We start from the raw sequence: 17,541 nt of genomic DNA, 5'->3' as shown, positions 1-17,541 counted from the left end.
CTATTTCAACTTGTTTAAAAACGTGCCTCTCAACTCTCAAGTGTCAGCGAAAATAGTGAGCGAGAGTGTCAGTGAATACTCGTATCGTACGTATGGTTATCATTCTCTGTGAAAGTTTACTCTTTTCATATACCAAAATAATCAAATAGACCAGCGTGAGTGACCCTTTTGACTTGTTGTCTTTTTCTGCCACGTATTATTATTCCTTCCCTTGCAAGGTGCTTAGGTAACAAGTAGTAGTATAGTATCCATCCACTTTTTGTTTCGGAAGATTTGTTAAATAGACACACACCCGCTAAAATCCTCACTCTCAGTCTCACTTCTCACTCAGAGGCCAAAGTTGCGACCTTTTGCACTACCCTTTCTTCAATCGGTGTCTGTGAGTTCCGGGTTTAACTTTTTTTGCTGTTTTGCATCTTCCATGATAAGGAAAGGGATCATTTTTCTGATGAGGTGTTTTCTTTCTATGGAACTTGAATGTAGGTTGATCAAAAAGGCAAACAACTCATGGAAGAAGTACTCTCATTGGAAGTGGATTCCAATACCCAGCAGCAGAAGATTACTGCTGATGTTCTTCCATTTGCAGGAAGGTGAGTTTAATGTGCTGATAGATGTTAACATTTCTAGTGTTGAGTTCATGCATTGTTGAATGTATTATAGTTATAATCATTTTGTTCTCATTGATTTGTTTTGTAGCTATCAACTTGAAGCGTTGGACAATGCTATCCGTGAGAATACCATAGTGTACTTGGAGACTGGTTCTGGTAAGACTTTGATAGCCGTCATGCTTCTTCGCAGCTATGCTCATCATCTGCGAAAGCCTTCTCCTCAAATTTCAGTGTTCTTGGTTCCCCAAGTTGTGTTGGTCTCTCAAGTATGCCACTTTCTCTCATAGATATATGATGTGGCCTTTTGCAAATTTGAGATGCATTATTTGATTGCCATGTGCTGGTTGAGGAGCTAATGTAATGGATAAATGCTTTTTGTCTTCATTGTCTTTTAACTTGTTGCTATTCATTCACTTTAGCAAGCAGAAGCCGTGAAAAAGCACACCGATTTAAAAGTGGGAATGTTTTGGGGAGACATGGGAGTTGACTTCTGGGATGCTACTACCTGGAAACAAGAAGTAGAGAAACATGAGGTGAGGGCTTTTGCATTTTCTATCTGGACTGAAAGATGCCCTGTTAGTTCTACGAATCTGCTTTGCTCAATAATGACCCATCTGTTTGTGTAATGTGTGACATATTCCTGTTTTCCCCCACTTGAAAAGGTGGTTGAATATTTACAAATAATTTGGTAATTACAGAGGGTGATGACAAATCACATATATAGTCTGCATCTGACCTAATTATGGAATTAGAACAGAATAAAAACTGTACAAATCAAGTTTAAACAAACCTTTCCTAATCATGGAAGTAAACAATTATGGTATTTGGTAGTTATACTACACAATATCCCCCCTTCAAATTTTGGGCGTCTGTTGTTTTGAACTTAATATGATTACATGATTAGTCTCTCTTGACTCCCCATGCCTGTTTCCAAGAGAACTCAAGAAATACTCCATTTCCTTCATTGATTTTATTGATGGGCATCTGGCTACAAACTCTTTTTATTGTTCATTTTGGAATTTGTTTCTTGCATGTTGTCTAAATTTGGCATTTTCCTCTTTATTTGTAAAGTTTGTACCAAGTTAAAGCTTATAGTATACTTAAACATAGGTTTTGGCTTCTATCTTTATGCTTGAATAAAACATATTAGAAGACAAATGCTTTTTTTCCCCTATTATTCAATTGACTTGAATATGGCATGCGTTGCAGTCATTTTTTACTTTTAGTTTTAGTATGATGCTTTTGAAATTTATTTTTTGTATGCTGCATGGATTGGTAATTACTGTCAGTAATGCTTTCGAATGTATAGGTGTTTGTCATGACTCCTGCAATATTGCTGAATTGCTTGAGGCATAGCTTCTTGAAACTGAATTTGATAAAGGTTTTGATAATGGATGAATGCCATCATGCTAGGGGTAAACACCCTTACGCCTGCATCATGACTGTAAGTGTTATATCCTCTCTATGATTTTCTAGTATCTGGTTTGTGTCTTTGAATTTCTTATTAATTCTTATCATCATAATATATTTGAGTTGTGACTTCTTTGTAATATAACTTTAACCTTTCTTTTTATTGGGTAATAGAATGAGGGTCAAAGATCTGTGGACAGGGGCAAAGGGGGAAATTAAACCCTCTACCACCAGGCTAGAGTACAGATTAGGTGGGGTGTTGTGTGAGCTGTGGTTGATTGGCGTTATTAAAATATTTTCCTTCCTCTATGACATGCATGCCTATAATAACAAAAGACCGTCCATCCATGAATTGGTCAGCTATTAGATCTATAAACAACTCTTATTAAGTTTTTTAGAGTTAAATATGCAGTGTGCTCTAATCTCTAGAAACTTTCTAATGAAAAAGGCATTTCGGTCCATTCATAGACTTGTGGGGCGTTTGAAAGAGTTTTTACATAAATTACTTGGGCTTACTTGACATTAACATCAAGCACTTATGCAGGTGTTTGGTTAAGCCTATGAAAGTGGCTTATGACTTTCTCATATATTTTTTCGGGCTTATTTGAATAATCTTCACTTTGAATCTTAGCAATAAGCTTTTGTGATAAGCTCTAAATGAATCTGAAAGTAAATTTGAGAGAGAATTAAATTGAGGTGAAAGAGTATTGTATTCAACCCAAAGTAATTTATGTAAAAACTCTTTCAAACGCATTGTTAGCATTTACTATTTTTCTTTTATTTTTAGGTGCAGCATTGTTCTGGTTTTCAATTCTGTTTTCTTGCAATTTTGGAGTAGCTTTTCTATGTGAAGGATAAATTAATTAGTTCACAAAACTTACTAATGTAGTACTTCTAATGTCGAAGGATAATTAGTTACTACACTAATGAATTAATCAATTATTGGTAAATTTGATGAAAATCTCGTGCTTCTCCAATATTAAAGGACCTTGCAAACATTATTTGTCCATCATGACTCATGTATAAACATGTAGCTGCTTTGTTCCCTTCTTGTGTCATTAATTCTTTGGCTTAGTACATACTTTCTGAGTTTTGCAGAGCATTTCTTTTCTGTGGCTTAGATGATCAGACACAATGTGTTAACCATTACAAAACTCATAAGATTGTTCCTATTGTTTGATAGGTACTTGGAGATATCATAGAGTCTCTGGCTGGAGCGATTCTTGTTGATTCAAGATTCAATAAGGAGGTTGTGTGGCAAAGCATAAGGCCACTTTTGGAACCCCTTGTCACACCAGAAACACTGAAGCTCCATCCCATCCGAGAGTTGAATGAACTGTGCCAAAAAAGAAGTTATAAGATTGTACTAGAGGATGTGTCCCGCAAAGATGGTGTGACTAATTATAGAATGGAGCTAGAAGCAGATGGGGTCATTCACGAGTATGAGTATACCGGCCCTGCTCTTAGGGACACAGCCAAGAAGATAGCCTGCAAGGAAATTTTGAATTCCTTGAAGGAAGAAGAATTATAGGGTACACTAGGGTTAGCCAGTCATTGGAGGCTTGTAATACTTGTTAATATTTTCTTTTGTCCTAGTTGTTTTGTGCAGTGGTTATAATATAAAGGCTTTTAAGTATATTTTTAGTCCCTCAATTTTATGGTAAGTTTGCTTACTAACCTTCAAATTTTAAAAACCGAATTAATCTTAATAATTGGGCATAGCAGAAAAATATATTAGATCATACATCTAACATGTATTCTAACAAAACAAATAAATGCATCAATCAAGTAAAGAAAAAAATTCTACATTCTCTCATTTGAACAATATTAATTTGGTTTTATTTGAAAAAATAAGATATGTACTAATAATTTGTTGTAAAAAAAATGTAGAATATTTTTACACTTGCCCGTTACAAATCACTATATGCACTAACTTTGATACTAACTACATTAAAAAGTCATTTCAAACATAATCTCTAATTTATTGAGAGTGTAAAATCTTTTATTAACGATACATATCTATTTAATTCTTATTTATTTTGAAATTAATTTTAAAAAATGATTATTGGATTGAATAAATGTGGTATAAAAAATAATTTTAATATAATGATCACAAAACACAACCAATACAACAAAATCACTAAGTAATTAAAATTATAAAGATAAATTATTTAGGGTTTAACTCACTTAAGTTATGATCACATAACTCACAATTTATTAGTATGATCATAACACAAGTGTGTGATTATAGATATATATTATAACATATTTTGTGATCCTTTTTTTATTATTGTGTATGAATTTTACGTTGTATTTTTTCAAGAAGACACCATCAATCTTTGAAAGAAATCATATTCGTATTTCTCACCAAATATAATCCAAAATAAACCAAAACATCTCAAATCAAATACAATAATATAAATGTTACAATTATTATATCATATAATAATTAACATTAGCATGCACATAACATTTTTTAATCAAATTTACATAACTCTAATGTAATAAAAGCAACACAAAATAATAATAACTCCTATTAATCATTAGATTAAAAGAACTCACAATACACATGTTCTCAACCCGTTTCATAAATACTATAAGTCGGTGTTTGAAAGTTAGGAATCATATCCTCTATAGAAATATACTCATGAAGAATGTCTTATTTCTCAATCATCTTTGACAACCATCAATCTAATCCTTATATGTTTAGAAGTTGTAGTAGTCATTCTTAGTAACGTGTTCTATAAGAACATACTCATCAAGAATCTCTTCATTCTCAACCTCTCTTTGACAACCATCAATCTAATCCCTATATGCTTGGAAATTGTAGTGGTCATGTTTTCTTAGTAAAACAAAACAATAATAGAACTATTAACCACTTGATATACAAATGTGAACTAAACATTTTTCTTGTACACCTAACAATTTTTTATTTTTTTCAAAATTACCCCTAACAAACTTAGGGATTCGCAATCCGCATGTATGTATGGATTATTAACACAACACTCTAACTTACTGAGCTAATAAGTCAATTATGTTATAAAATAATTAATGTCGTTATATATAACACTAAAATTTCTAATGTATCTTTAATGCACAAGTAAATTTACATAATAAATCTTGTGACGATTAATTTTGTTCTAATATATTTAATGAACCAAAATTAATTGTTAATATTATGTAAATTTACATGTGCATTAAATATACATTAGAAATTTTAGTGTTATGCATAACAATATTAATTATTTTATAACATAATTAACCTATTAGTTCAATTGGTTAGAGCGTCGTGTTAATAACTGAAAAATCACATATTTAAATCCTGCATGGGCCATTAATTTGTAAAACATTTTAAAAAAAAATTATAAAAAAATATATAATTCGTAAGTAATTTTCTGAAATCGATGATGGATAAATATGTATTGGATTGGCCCAACAATATCTTTAAAAAATATGAGTATAATAACAATTACAAATGTAAATGAGTCAAGTGAAGTACTACAAATTTAGGTTTGACTGCCAAAAAATGGATTGCTTAATTAGTTTATTTATTTAAACAATTAGTATAACTAAAAACTTGAGGTTGAATTGTTTATACCAAAATAGAGCTTCGGTTTTACTTGTTTTAGTTCATTAATAATTTAATTATTTTTGCTTTTGTAGAAATTTTTCTTAAATTATTTTTTACCTTTATCAGTATAGTATTTAATAAAATATTTTAATATTAGATAATAATTAAAAAAATGCGTGTTCAACATGTAGTACAACGCTTCTTATTTTTTATGATATGTACACATGCAAGAGTTATTAATGAGCTGTAAATGTTAACCAAGTTTAAGTTTGATTCATTTAAATAACTGAACCTAATTTTAAATTTGATTTTATTTAATTAATTAAAAAATGAGCTTGATCTTGATTGACTACTTAACAAATTGAATTTAAATAGTTCATGAGTAACTCAATTCAATTACACCTAAGACTATAATAACGACTATAGATGTTATAACGTAATATACAGAGGGAATTAGTTTTTTAGGCTTTTGTAAGTGAAAAAATTTCATTTTAAATTAATTGATCATATATATAAATCCTTACAGTTTTGTTACTTTTTTTATTTATTTATCTTGAAAGCACTTTTAATATTATTTTTACTTACTATGTATATCATTTACAGAGTACAATCAACACACGGAATCATACGTTTCGGAAAAGAACCAGCTGATCTTAAGCTGATTACTATATATTTTCTTCGTCACGAAGAATATGTTGACAGGATATTATCTCAAGACATGCGACTATAGTATAATACATTAATACTTAGCCATTATTACAAGACTCAGAGCTGGCTTTATTTTTCATCACAACATATTCACTTACTCATATAGATATCATATAATATAATAGTCTCTTGGATCCACTTCCAAGATGAATTTAGTTAGGACACAATAATGTCAAAGGAGGTGTTGGTGTGGCAGTTGTTCTGCCACCAAGATGTAGAAAAGCCCCATTACTCCACTGTGCATTTCGCTGTTGCTGTAGATAATCTCTAGAGTTAGGGTTTCACCATCTTTTATTTTGATAGTACCTGGTCGAGGGTAACATGTGGACATTCCTACAACATACCCTCCCTCATTTCCTACTTCACTTCCAGTTCCATATTTTGGTATTGAAGAACAAATAACTCCCCCATCCTGAAATTAATTTTGTCAAAATTTCAAACAATAAGCTCTAGTCCAATATTTAGTTAACATCTCACAATCTTTTTTCTTCGGGTATAAACATCTTACAAATTAATTCAGTTTCAATGATAAAGGTTCAAAGATATATATGGTTAATTGAAATATAGTAAAAGAAGCACCGATGATCCAATTCCCAACAACTATCCTCCAATTTCCTGAATAAGATAGAAGATTTTTATTTTTGATTTTAGTTTTGGTGAATGTGGGAGGGTTGCATTTGGTGAAAGCAAACGAAGTATATATCAACGAAAATATTAATTTTTTTTACAAAAAAAAAGCCATGCATCCTAGTAAAATGAACATTAAAGTTCTACCATTTCTTAATTTTTATCCTCCAATTTCCTGAATAAGCCATGCATCCTAGTAAAATGAACATTAAAGTTCTACCATTTCTTAATTTTTATCCTCCAATTCCCAACAACTATCCTCCAATTTCCTGAATAAGATAGAAGATTTTTATTTTTGATTTTAGTTTTGGTGAATGTGGGAGGGGTGCATTTGGTGAAAGCAAACGAAGTATATATCAATGAAAACATTAATTTTTTTACAAAAAAAAGCCATGCATCCTAGTAAAATGAACATTAAAGTTATACCATTTCTAAATTTTTATCCTCCAATTTCCTGAATAAGCCATGCATCCTAGTAAAATGAACATTAAAGTTCTACCATTTCTTAATTTTTATCCTCCAATTCCCAACAGCTATCCTCCAATTTCCTGAATAAGATAGAAGATTTTTATTTTTGATTTTAGTTTTGGTGAATGTGGGAGGGGTGCATTTGGTGAAAGCAAACGAAGTATATATCAATGAAAACATTAATTTTTTTACAAAAAAAAGCCATGCATCCTAGTAAAATGAACATTAAAGTTCTACCATTTCTTAATTTTTATCCTCCAATTCCCAACAACTATCCTTCAATTTCCTGAATAAGATAGAAGATTTTTATTTTTGATTTTAGTTTTGGTGAATGTGGGAGGGGTGCATTTGGTGAAAGCAAACGAAGTATATATCAATGAAAATATTAATTTTTTTACAAAAAAAAGCCATGCATCCTAGTAAAATGAACATTAAAGTTCTACCATTTCTTAATTTTTATCATAAGTAAAATGTTTTATGATCCTCAGTTGAAATCAATGGCATGAATGGAACAAAAGGTGCGAATTTAGAATATCTTTTAATTTTAAGGGTGAAAATAGTACCATTTTCCATGTTTAATTAGTTTTTGCTTATTACTCGTGTGACTAGAAAGCATTAATAATATTCATATAATTATGTCACCTGTCCGTATAGTTTTGATGCAATTGCACCTACATGCTGATGACCAACACCATAGATTACATATCCACCATTTTGCATTGGGAAGCTTGTTTTTCTGACATCAATGCAAGCACTACTACTGTAGCCTTTGCTGCAAGGTTCAACCTGATACTCAACCTGTAGCAAATAAATCTCTTGTTACTTAGATCCAATGAAATGAAACGTGGACTAGAATTATATATATTTTTGGATTAAATTGGAATTGAAACATATAGAAGTGGACGAAATATTCTATACTCCTTTAGGAGCAAATTTTTCTATACTTTATAATACCTACTTAATTTTTTTTATAGTTAGTGCTTTTAATTTGGCAATTTTCTCTTACTTTTTATTACCTGAAAAACTAAAATAAGAAACATATAACTATGAACGTCAATAAGTGTCATCATTTTAATGAAAATAAATAAATAATTACATAAATTAGAAGAGGCAGAAATTTCTTTTATTAAGAGAGACCTCTTCAAAATCAACTCAATCAATCAATCAATATATATATATATATATATATTTTGCGCCCTTTGAATTCATATGTTTTCAAAAATTGCGTAGTTAATTCCCTTATTCTATGATTTTATTATATATTAATAATAATAATTAGAAAAAGGACTTCCTCAAAAGTTCATTTTAATTACAGTGATACCCTTTAAATATAAAAACCATTTTAAGAATACTTTCTACGACCTCCATTGTCCATTTATAAAATATACAAAAGTAAACCACATACTTTTCATTTAAAAGTTATAGACTTTTCACATTTTTTTTTATTTTAAGATTATTCTCCTTCTAGAAATTTAAAATTGGTCAAATTTCTTTTCCAATCATATCCTTATTTAATAATTGTATGAATTTATAAAAAAAAAATACTTGTAAGGATATGATTGATTCAAATATTATCTCTTAACTAACTGAAATTAACAAGATAAGATTAAATAAATCTTGGTCAAGATATAATGAAATTTTAAACCCATCAGTTAATGATTTCAGAATTCAAATCTGGAAGGAATATGTATATTTTTTTTATAAAAAAGCATAAACAACACAGGTAAAAACAATTATATATAAAATTATTAGGATTTACTTATGGGGTGAGATTTTGAATAATATACATAAAATTTTAAATTTAAATCTCAATGTGATCATTATATATATATAAGTAAAAATAAACAGGTGTACTCTCTTTAAAACCAATACATGAGGTGTTAGTATTATTAAACTTAATTCACTTACCTCGCAATTATGCATTGGAGTTACTCCTTTGGACACGCTCAAAACATCAGTCACATCAAGTATATAAATCTTAAGGGGCACCACGTAGTTGTCCCAACTGAACCACTTCACTGTGTATTTAAGGTATAAGGTTCTCTTTGGACCCTTGAAGCCTTTGTTTAGCCTGCACGTGGTATTATCAGGGCAACAATCCAAACCTCCCTTATAATCTGGACTCAAAGGGTTACCATCTGCATCCTTTGTGATATTATAAAGGTCACACCTACACTCAATGCACCCCAACCTATCTTCCACACCCCTTGTGTCAATGGGATGCACGTTGATCAACCATTTCTCATCATATCCATATGGAATATCTGAAGGGTTTCCAACTTCTATTCCAAAAGGGTCTGGAATATCAGTGGCAGTTCCTCTTGTTTCTGATCCAAGACCAAAATACTGGATAAGAGGACCATCCTGGCAAAAGCCACTGTTTCTCACATAAACAATATTATCTGTTGGGTTATTGTGTGTCACATTTTTTGGCTGTTGGTATTTTATTATAAACCAGTGATGGAGATAGGTTTCTTGGAGAGGCAGTGATTTCCCTGACTCATCAACCAATTCAGCATTGAAACTCTTGAGTGCAATATGGCCTCTTGGAAAGTCAACATCAAAATAAAATTTGTTTGAAACTAACCCTGGACCTAGCTCAATCTTGGGTGATAGAAAAACAGATGTTTTTATGTTGTTCTCAGGTTTCCCCAAAGAAGCTGATGAGTATGTTGTGCATGACACCAGAAGTATTAGTGCACATGAAACCACCCAATCTTGAGATACAAATCTCATATTGAACATCTGTTTAGGACAATCCTTTGTTAGCAAGAATTGATAATTAATTATAAGCAATTTTAAAAAGGGTACCATCTTCAGCAAGCCAACTAACAAAAGTAGAAGGAAAATAAAACAAAGTAGGTATCATATGCATGCAAGTATATATATATATATATATATATATATTTCTTGTGTTACACTTAAAACAAGATAATAGTAAGACAAAATTAATGAACGAACAAAAGCAAACCATGTTTAACTTTGATAGCCAGTTTTATGAAGTCAATATGGATCAGAGACTAATGGGTTAGTGATATTCAAGTTTATGTGAACTTTTAATGATTAAGATGATTGGTAAGTATGCAGCAAGAAATGGAAACTAGTGGCAGTCATGGGAAGATGAGCATACCTCAAACAATTGGGCAAATTGTTTCAGAAAGAGAGAGTATAGTAACTGGTAATTTCAACTAGAGTGGTTCAATTGTTAACCTTGGAACAAAAGATTTATATAGCGATAGATGGAGTTGTGCATTAATTGCGGATGCTCTAAGCCATGACGTTTATAAACATGAATATTGAATTTAAAGTGTATGTATGTTTGAAGTTTCAATGCTTTTAATTAAAATAAATAAATTAATAGAAAGGAATGAGGGTTGCAAATTTACGAGGAACAAGGCAAGATCGTAGACTAACGAAAAGGCTTTGACATTTATATATTCTAATCGGACTACAATTTTCTGCGGATAGAAGAAAAAACTCTAGAAGATATGAAACTAAAAAATACTTTGTTAATGAGTATAAAAGAACTCACAATACACATGTTCTAAACACGCTTCATAAACACTATAAGTAGGTGTTTGAAAGTTAGGAATCATATATTCTCTAAAGAAATATATTCATCAAGAATGTTTTATTTCTCAATCATCTTTGACAACCATCAATCTAATTCTTATATGTTTAGAAGTTGTAGTAGTCATTCTTAGTAACCTGTTCTATAAGAACATACTCATCAAGAATCTCTTCATTCTAAACTCATCTTTTTGACAACCATCAATCCAATCCCTATATGCTTGAAAATTATAGTGGTCATGTTTTCTTAGTAAAACAAAATAATAATAGAACTATTAACCATTTGATATACAAATGTGAACTAAACATTTTTCTTGTACACCTAATAATTTTTTATTTTTTTTCAAAATTACCCCTAACAAACTTAGGAATTCGCAATCCGCATGTACCTACAGATTATTAGCACAACGCTCTAACCAACTGAGTTAATAAGTTAATTATGTTATAAAATAATTAATGTCGTTATATATAACACTAAAATTTCTAATGTATCTTTAATGCACAAGTAAATTTACATAATAAATCTTGTGGCAATTAATTTTGTTTTAATATATTTAATGAATCAAAATTAATTGTTAATATTATGTAAATTTACATGTGCATTAAATATATATTAGAAATTTTAGTGTTATATATAATAACATCAATTATTTTATAACATAATTAACCTATTAGTTCAATTAATTAGAACGTCGTGTTAATAACCGAAAAATTAGAGGTTTAAATCTTACATGGACCGTTAATTTGTAAAACATTTTTTAAAAGAATTATAAAAAAATATGTAATTCGTAAGTAATTTTCTGAAATCGATGATGGATAAATATGTATTGGATTGGCCCAACAATATCTTAAAAGGATATGAGTATGTGATAACAATTAAAATGTAAATGAGTCAAGTGAAGTACTAAAAATTTAGGTTTGACAGTCAAAAAAATGGATTGCTTAATTAGTTTATTTATTTAAACAATTAGTATAACTAAAAACTTGAGGTTGAATTGTTTATACAAAAATAGAGCTTCGGTATTACTTGTTTTAGTTCATTAATAATTTAATTATTTTTGCTTTTGTAGAAATTTTTCTTAAATTATTTTTTACCTTTATCAGTATAGTATTTAATAAAATATTTTAATATTAGATAATAATTAAAAAAATGCATGTTCAACATGTAGTACAACACTTTTTATTTTTTATGATATGTACACATGCATGAGTTATTAATGAGCTGTAAATGTTGACCAAGTTTAAGTTTGATTCATTTAAATAACTGAACCTAATTTTAAATTTGAGTTTATTTATTTAATTAAAAAATGAGCTTGATCTTGATTGACTACTTAACAAATTGAATTTAAATAGTTCAAGAGTAACTCAATTCAATTACTCCTAAGACTCTAATAACGACTATAGATGTTATAACGTAATATACAGAGGGAATTAGTTTTTTAGGCTTTTGTAAGTGAAAAAATTTCATTTTAAATTAATTGATCATATATATAAATCCTTACAGTTTTGTTACTTTTTTTTTTTTTATTTATCTTGAAAGCACTTTTAATATTATTTTTACTTACTATGTATATCATTTACAGAGTACAATCAACACACGGAATCATACATTTCAGATAAGAACCAGCTATTCTTAATCTGATTAATTACTATATATTCTTCGTCGTGATGAAGAATATGTTGACAGGATATATATCTAAAGATGTGCGACTATAGTATAATACATTAATACTAGACCTATTATTACAAGACTCAGAGCTGGCTTTATTTTTCATCACAACACATATTCACTTATATAGATACCATATAATATTATAGTCTCTTGGATCCACTTCCAAGATGAATTTAGTTAGGACACATAATAATGTCAAAGGTGGTGTTGGTGTGGCAGTTGTTCTGCCACCAAGATGTAGAAAAGCCCCATTACTCCACTGTGCATTTCGCTGTTGCTGTAGATAATCTCTAGAGTTAGGGTTTCACCATCTTTTATTTTGATAGTACCTGGTCGAGGGTAACATGTGGACATTCCTACAACATACCCTTTCTCATTTCCTGCTTCACTTCCAGTACCATATTTTGGTATTGAAGAACAAATAACTCCCCCATCCTGAAATTAATTTTGTCAAAACTTCAAACAATAAGCACTAGTCCAATATTTAGTTAACATCTCACAATCTTTTTTCTTCGGGGTATAAACATCTTACAAATTAATTCAGTTTCAATGATAAGGGTTCAAAGATATGGTTAATTGAAATATAGTAAAAGAAGCACTGATGATCCAATCCCCAACAACTATCCTCCAATTTCCTGAATAAGATAGAAGATTTTTATTTTTTGTTTTATTTTAATTTATTTTTGGTGAATGTGGGAGGAGTGGATTTGGTGAAAGAAAAAGAAGTATATATCAATGAAAACATTTGTTTTTTTTATATATAAAAAAAAGCCATCACTAGTGTTGTACTACATGTTGAATAAGTAAAATGTTTTATGATCCTCAGTTGAAATCAATGGCATGAATGGAACAAAAGGTGCGAATTTAGAATCCCTTTTAATTTTAAGGGTGAAAATAGTACCATTTTCCCTGTTTAATTAGTTTTTGCTTATTTACTCGTGTGACTAGAAAGCATTAATATTCATATAATTATATATGTCACCTGTCCGTGTAGCGTTGATGCAATTGCACCTGCATGCTGATGACCAACACCATAGATGACATATCCACCAGTCTGCATTGGGAAGCTTGTTTTTCTGACATCACTACTATTGTAGCCTTTGCTGCGAGGTTCAACCTGATACTCAACCTGTAGCAAATAAATCTCTTGTTACTTACATCCAACAAAATGAAACGTGGACTAGAATTATATATATTTTTGGATTATATTGGAATTGAGACATATACAAGTGGACGAAATATTCTATACTGCTCTAGGAGAAAATTTTCTATACTTTATAGTACCTACTTAATTTTTTTGTAGTTAGTGCTTTTAATTCGACGATTTTTTCTTACTTTTAATTACCTGAAAAACTAAAATAAGAAACATATAACTATGAACATCAAAATGAAAATAAATAAAAATTACATAATTTAGAAGAGGCTGAATTTTTTTTATTAAGAGAGACCTCTTCAAAAATCAACTCAATCAATAAATAAATATATATATATATATATATATATATATATATATATATATATATATATATATATATATATATATATATAACGCCTTTGAATTCATATGTTTTCAAAAGTTGCGTGATTGATTCCCTTATCCCATAATTTTATCATATAATAATAATAATAATAATTAAAAAATGACTTTTTTAAAAGTTAATTTTAATTACAGGTGTACTCTTTAAATATAAAAATCATTTTAAGAATATTTTGTACGACCTCCGTAGTTCATATATAAAAGTAAACGAGATACTTTTCAGTCTAAAGTTATAGACTTCTCGCATTTTTTTTTTATTTTAAGACTATTCTCTTTCTAGAAATTTAGATTGGTCAAATTTCTTTTCCAATCATATCCTTATTTAATAATTGTATAGATTTAGACAAAAAAAAAATTACTTGTACGGATATGATTGATTTAAATATTATCTCTTAACCAAGTAAATGAAATTAACAATATAAGATTAAATAAATCTTGGTGAAGATATAATGAAATTTTAAATCCATCAGTTAATGATTTCAGAATTTAAATCTGTCTAATATGGAAGGAGTATGTATATTTTTTTTATAAAAAAGCATAAACATCACAGGTAAAAACAATTATATATAAAATTATTAGGACTGACTTATGGGGGGAGATTTTGAATAATATACATAAAATTTTAAATTTAAATCTCAATGTGATCATTATATATAAAAAAAGAAGTAAAAATAAACAGGTGTACTCTCTTTAAAACCAATACATGAGGTGTTAGTATTATTAAACTTAATTGACTTACCTCGCAATTATGCTTTGGAGTCCCTCCTTTGGACACGTTCAAAACATCAGTCACATCAAGTATATAAATCTTAAGGGGCACCACGTAGTTGTCCCAACTGAACCACTTCACTGTGTATTTAAGGTATAAGGTTCTCTTTGGACCCTTGAAGCCTTTGTTTAGCCTGCACGTGGTATTATCAGGGCAACAATCCAAACCTCCCTTATAATCTGGACTCAAAGGGTTACCATCTGCATCCTTTGTGATATTATAAAGGTCACACCTACACTCAATGCACCCCAACCTATCTTCCACGCCCCTTGTGTCAATGGCATGCACGTTGATCAACCATTTCTCATCATATCCATATGGAATTTCTGAAGGGTTTCCAACTTCTATTCCAAAAGGGTCTGGAATATCAGTGGCGGTTCCTCTTGTTTCTGATCCAAGACCAAAATACTGGATAAGAGTACCATCCTGGCAAAAGCCACTGTTTCTCACAAAAACAATATCTGTTTGGTTATTGTGTGTCACATTTTTTGGCTGGTGGTATTTTATTATAAGCCAGTGATGGAGATAGGTTTCTTGGAGAGGCACTGATTTCTCTGACTCATCAACCAATTCAGCATTGAAACTCTTGAGTGCAATATGGCCTCTTGGAAAGTCAACATCAAAATAAAATTTGTTTGAAACTAACCCTGGACCTAGCTCAATCTTGGGTGATTTAAAAACAGATGTTTTTATGTTGTTCTCAGGTTTCCCCAAAGAAGCTGATGAGTATGTTGTGCATGACACCAGAAGTATTAGTGCACATGAAACCACCCAATCTTGAGATACAAATCTCATATTGAACATCTGTTTAGGACAATCCTTTGTTAGCAAGAATTGATAATTAATTATAAGCAATTTTAAAAAGGGTACCATCTTCAGCCAGCCAACGAACAAAAGTAGAAGGAAAATAAAACAAAATAGGTATCATATGCATGCCAGTATATATATATATATATATATATATATATATATATATATATATATATATATATATATATATATATATATATATATATATATATATATTTCTCGTGTTACACTTAAAACAAGATAATAGTAAGACAAAATTAATGAACGAACAAAAGCAAACCATGTTTAACTTGATAGCCAGTTTTATGAAGTCAATATGGATCAGAGACTAATGGGTTAGTGATATTCAAGTTTATGTGAACTTTTAATGATTAAGATGATTGGTAAGTATGCAGCAAGAAATGGAAACTAGTGGCAGTCATGGGAAGATGAGCATACCTCAAACAATTGGGCAAATTGTTTCAGAAAGAGAGAGTATAGTAACTGGTAATTTCAACTACAGAAATTCAATTGTTAACCTTGGAACAAAAGATTTATATAGCGACAGATGGAGTTGTGCATTAATTGCGGATGCTCTAAGCCATGACGTTTATAAACATGAATATTGAATTTAAAGTGTGTGTATGTTTGAAGTTTCAATGCTTTTAATTAAAATAAATAATTTAATAGAAAGGAATGAGGGTTGCGAATTTACGAGGAACAAGGCAAGATCGTAGACTAACGAAAAGGCTTTGACATTTATATATTCTACTGGGACTACAATTTTCTGCGGATAGAAGAAAAAACTCTAGAAGATATGAAACTAAAAAAATACTTTGTTAATGAGTATAAACAAAGATGAACCCTTTTCATTACCATACGCAATTTTAGTCTTGATTTTCTTTTTAACTCGTGATAGATCATGCCATGTATATACTAGACAGTTATAAATTTCCTTGGTATAAAAGCTTAAGAAAGAGTTTATTATTAATGTCGATTTATTAATTATAAAAAGATTAAAAAGTACACATTATTGGTTACTTTTCAGCTGATGTGGGTCTTCTCTCAAAAATTATTTTACCTTTTGAAGTGCTATTTAAACAGATTTAGATAGAAAAATTATTAAGGACAAAAAATTATTAAAAACTAAACAAAATTCGAAGTATATCATACATTAAAAAAATATTTAAGCCAATATTTTATGCAATAGATAATCTGATGTATATTTTGTCAACTCACCTGGACAATTTCTCGCCAATTGCGATCGTCTTGAAGATGGACTTTTTCTAGAGTAATTGGGGATGGACTTTTTCTAGAGTAATTGGGGATGGACTTATTCAATATTTTGCATATATATTATAATTTCTTAACAAGTCATCAGCATATATGATTTATTTAACTTTTGGCCGAATATTTTCTTAACTTGCAAGATTGCATCTGAAGAAAATATCGAGAAACTCTTGTAATTTTTTTTAATATAAAGAAACTCTTGTAATTTTTTTACTATAAAGAAACTCTTGTATTAAACCATTTGAAAACATTTATAATTTTAATTATTAAATTTTAAAAAATATATTTATTTTGTAAAATATATTTTATTTTAATTTTTAATATCAGTAAAAAATACTTCTCTATAAATCATCGGTGTGTAAGAGACAGAAAGAGAAAGATCTATTAACTATTAAGTAAGAATTTAATAGCGGTTAATAATTAAAAAAAAGTTATATTCATTATCATTTAATATATAATAGTAGTATTTTCTTCTTCTTCAGTTTTGAAAGATAATAGTATTTTATTCATTAAGAGTCAATT

The 17,541-nt window shown here is 29.6% G+C and overlaps 1 protein-coding gene and 1 pseudogene across 3 annotated transcripts; one reads left to right on the top strand and one right to left on the bottom strand.

Annotated features, from left to right (window-relative positions):
* The first annotated feature begins 266 nt into the window (after positions 1 to 266).
* Positions 267 to 3,671, top strand: LOC114387188 (endoribonuclease Dicer homolog 2-like). Of its 2 annotated transcripts, XM_028347332.1 has the most exons (7): positions 267 to 379; positions 484 to 590; positions 697 to 874; positions 1,028 to 1,141; positions 1,918 to 2,052; positions 2,193 to 2,269; positions 3,202 to 3,314. In XM_028347332.1, exons 2-6 carry the CDS (start codon positions 508 to 510, stop codon positions 2,235 to 2,237), a joined length of 555 nt encoding a protein of 184 aa, XP_028203133.1. In that variant the 5' UTR covers positions 267 to 379; positions 484 to 507; the 3' UTR covers positions 2,238 to 2,269; positions 3,202 to 3,314. The 2 variants fall into 2 exon arrangements, with proteins under 2 accessions (XP_028203133.1, XP_028203132.1); XM_028347331.1 differs by lacking the exon at positions 2,193 to 2,269 and having other exon boundaries at positions 268 to 379; positions 3,202 to 3,671.
* Positions 3,672 to 6,295: 2,624 nt separating this feature from the next.
* LOC114388314 lies at positions 6,296 to 16,344 on the bottom strand (annotated as a pseudogene). Its single transcript, XR_003661478.1, has 7 exons — positions 16,189 to 16,344; positions 14,911 to 15,744; positions 13,617 to 13,763; positions 12,821 to 13,069; positions 9,301 to 10,137; positions 8,035 to 8,190; positions 6,296 to 6,709 (listed from the first exon to the last, which is right to left on the bottom strand). The product of XR_003661478.1 is annotated as an uncharacterized LOC114388314 (transcript).
* Between the last annotated feature and the right edge of the window lie 1,197 nt (positions 16,345 to 17,541).

Source organism: Glycine soja, chromosome 15 (genome assembly GCF_004193775.1).
Source record: "Glycine soja cultivar W05 chromosome 15, ASM419377v2, whole genome shotgun sequence".
NCBI lineage: Eukaryota > Viridiplantae > Streptophyta > Magnoliopsida > Fabales > Fabaceae > Glycine > Glycine soja.
This window is presented reverse-complemented; position numbering and strand designations above follow the sequence as displayed.

Excerpts from the sequence above, each read along its gene's own strand:
- LOC114387188 (XM_028347331.1), top strand. The coding sequence starts at position 508 with ATGGAAGAAGTACTCTCATTGGAAGTGGATTCCAATACCCAGCAGCAG. Across the intron at positions 1,142-1,917 it reads AAGAAGTAGAGAAACATGAG|GTGTTTGTCATGACTCCTGC; the intron begins GTGAGGGCTTTT and ends TCGAATGTATAG. Across the intron at positions 2,053-3,201 it reads CTTACGCCTGCATCATGACT|GTACTTGGAGATATCATAGA; the intron begins GTAAGTGTTATA and ends ATTGTTTGATAG.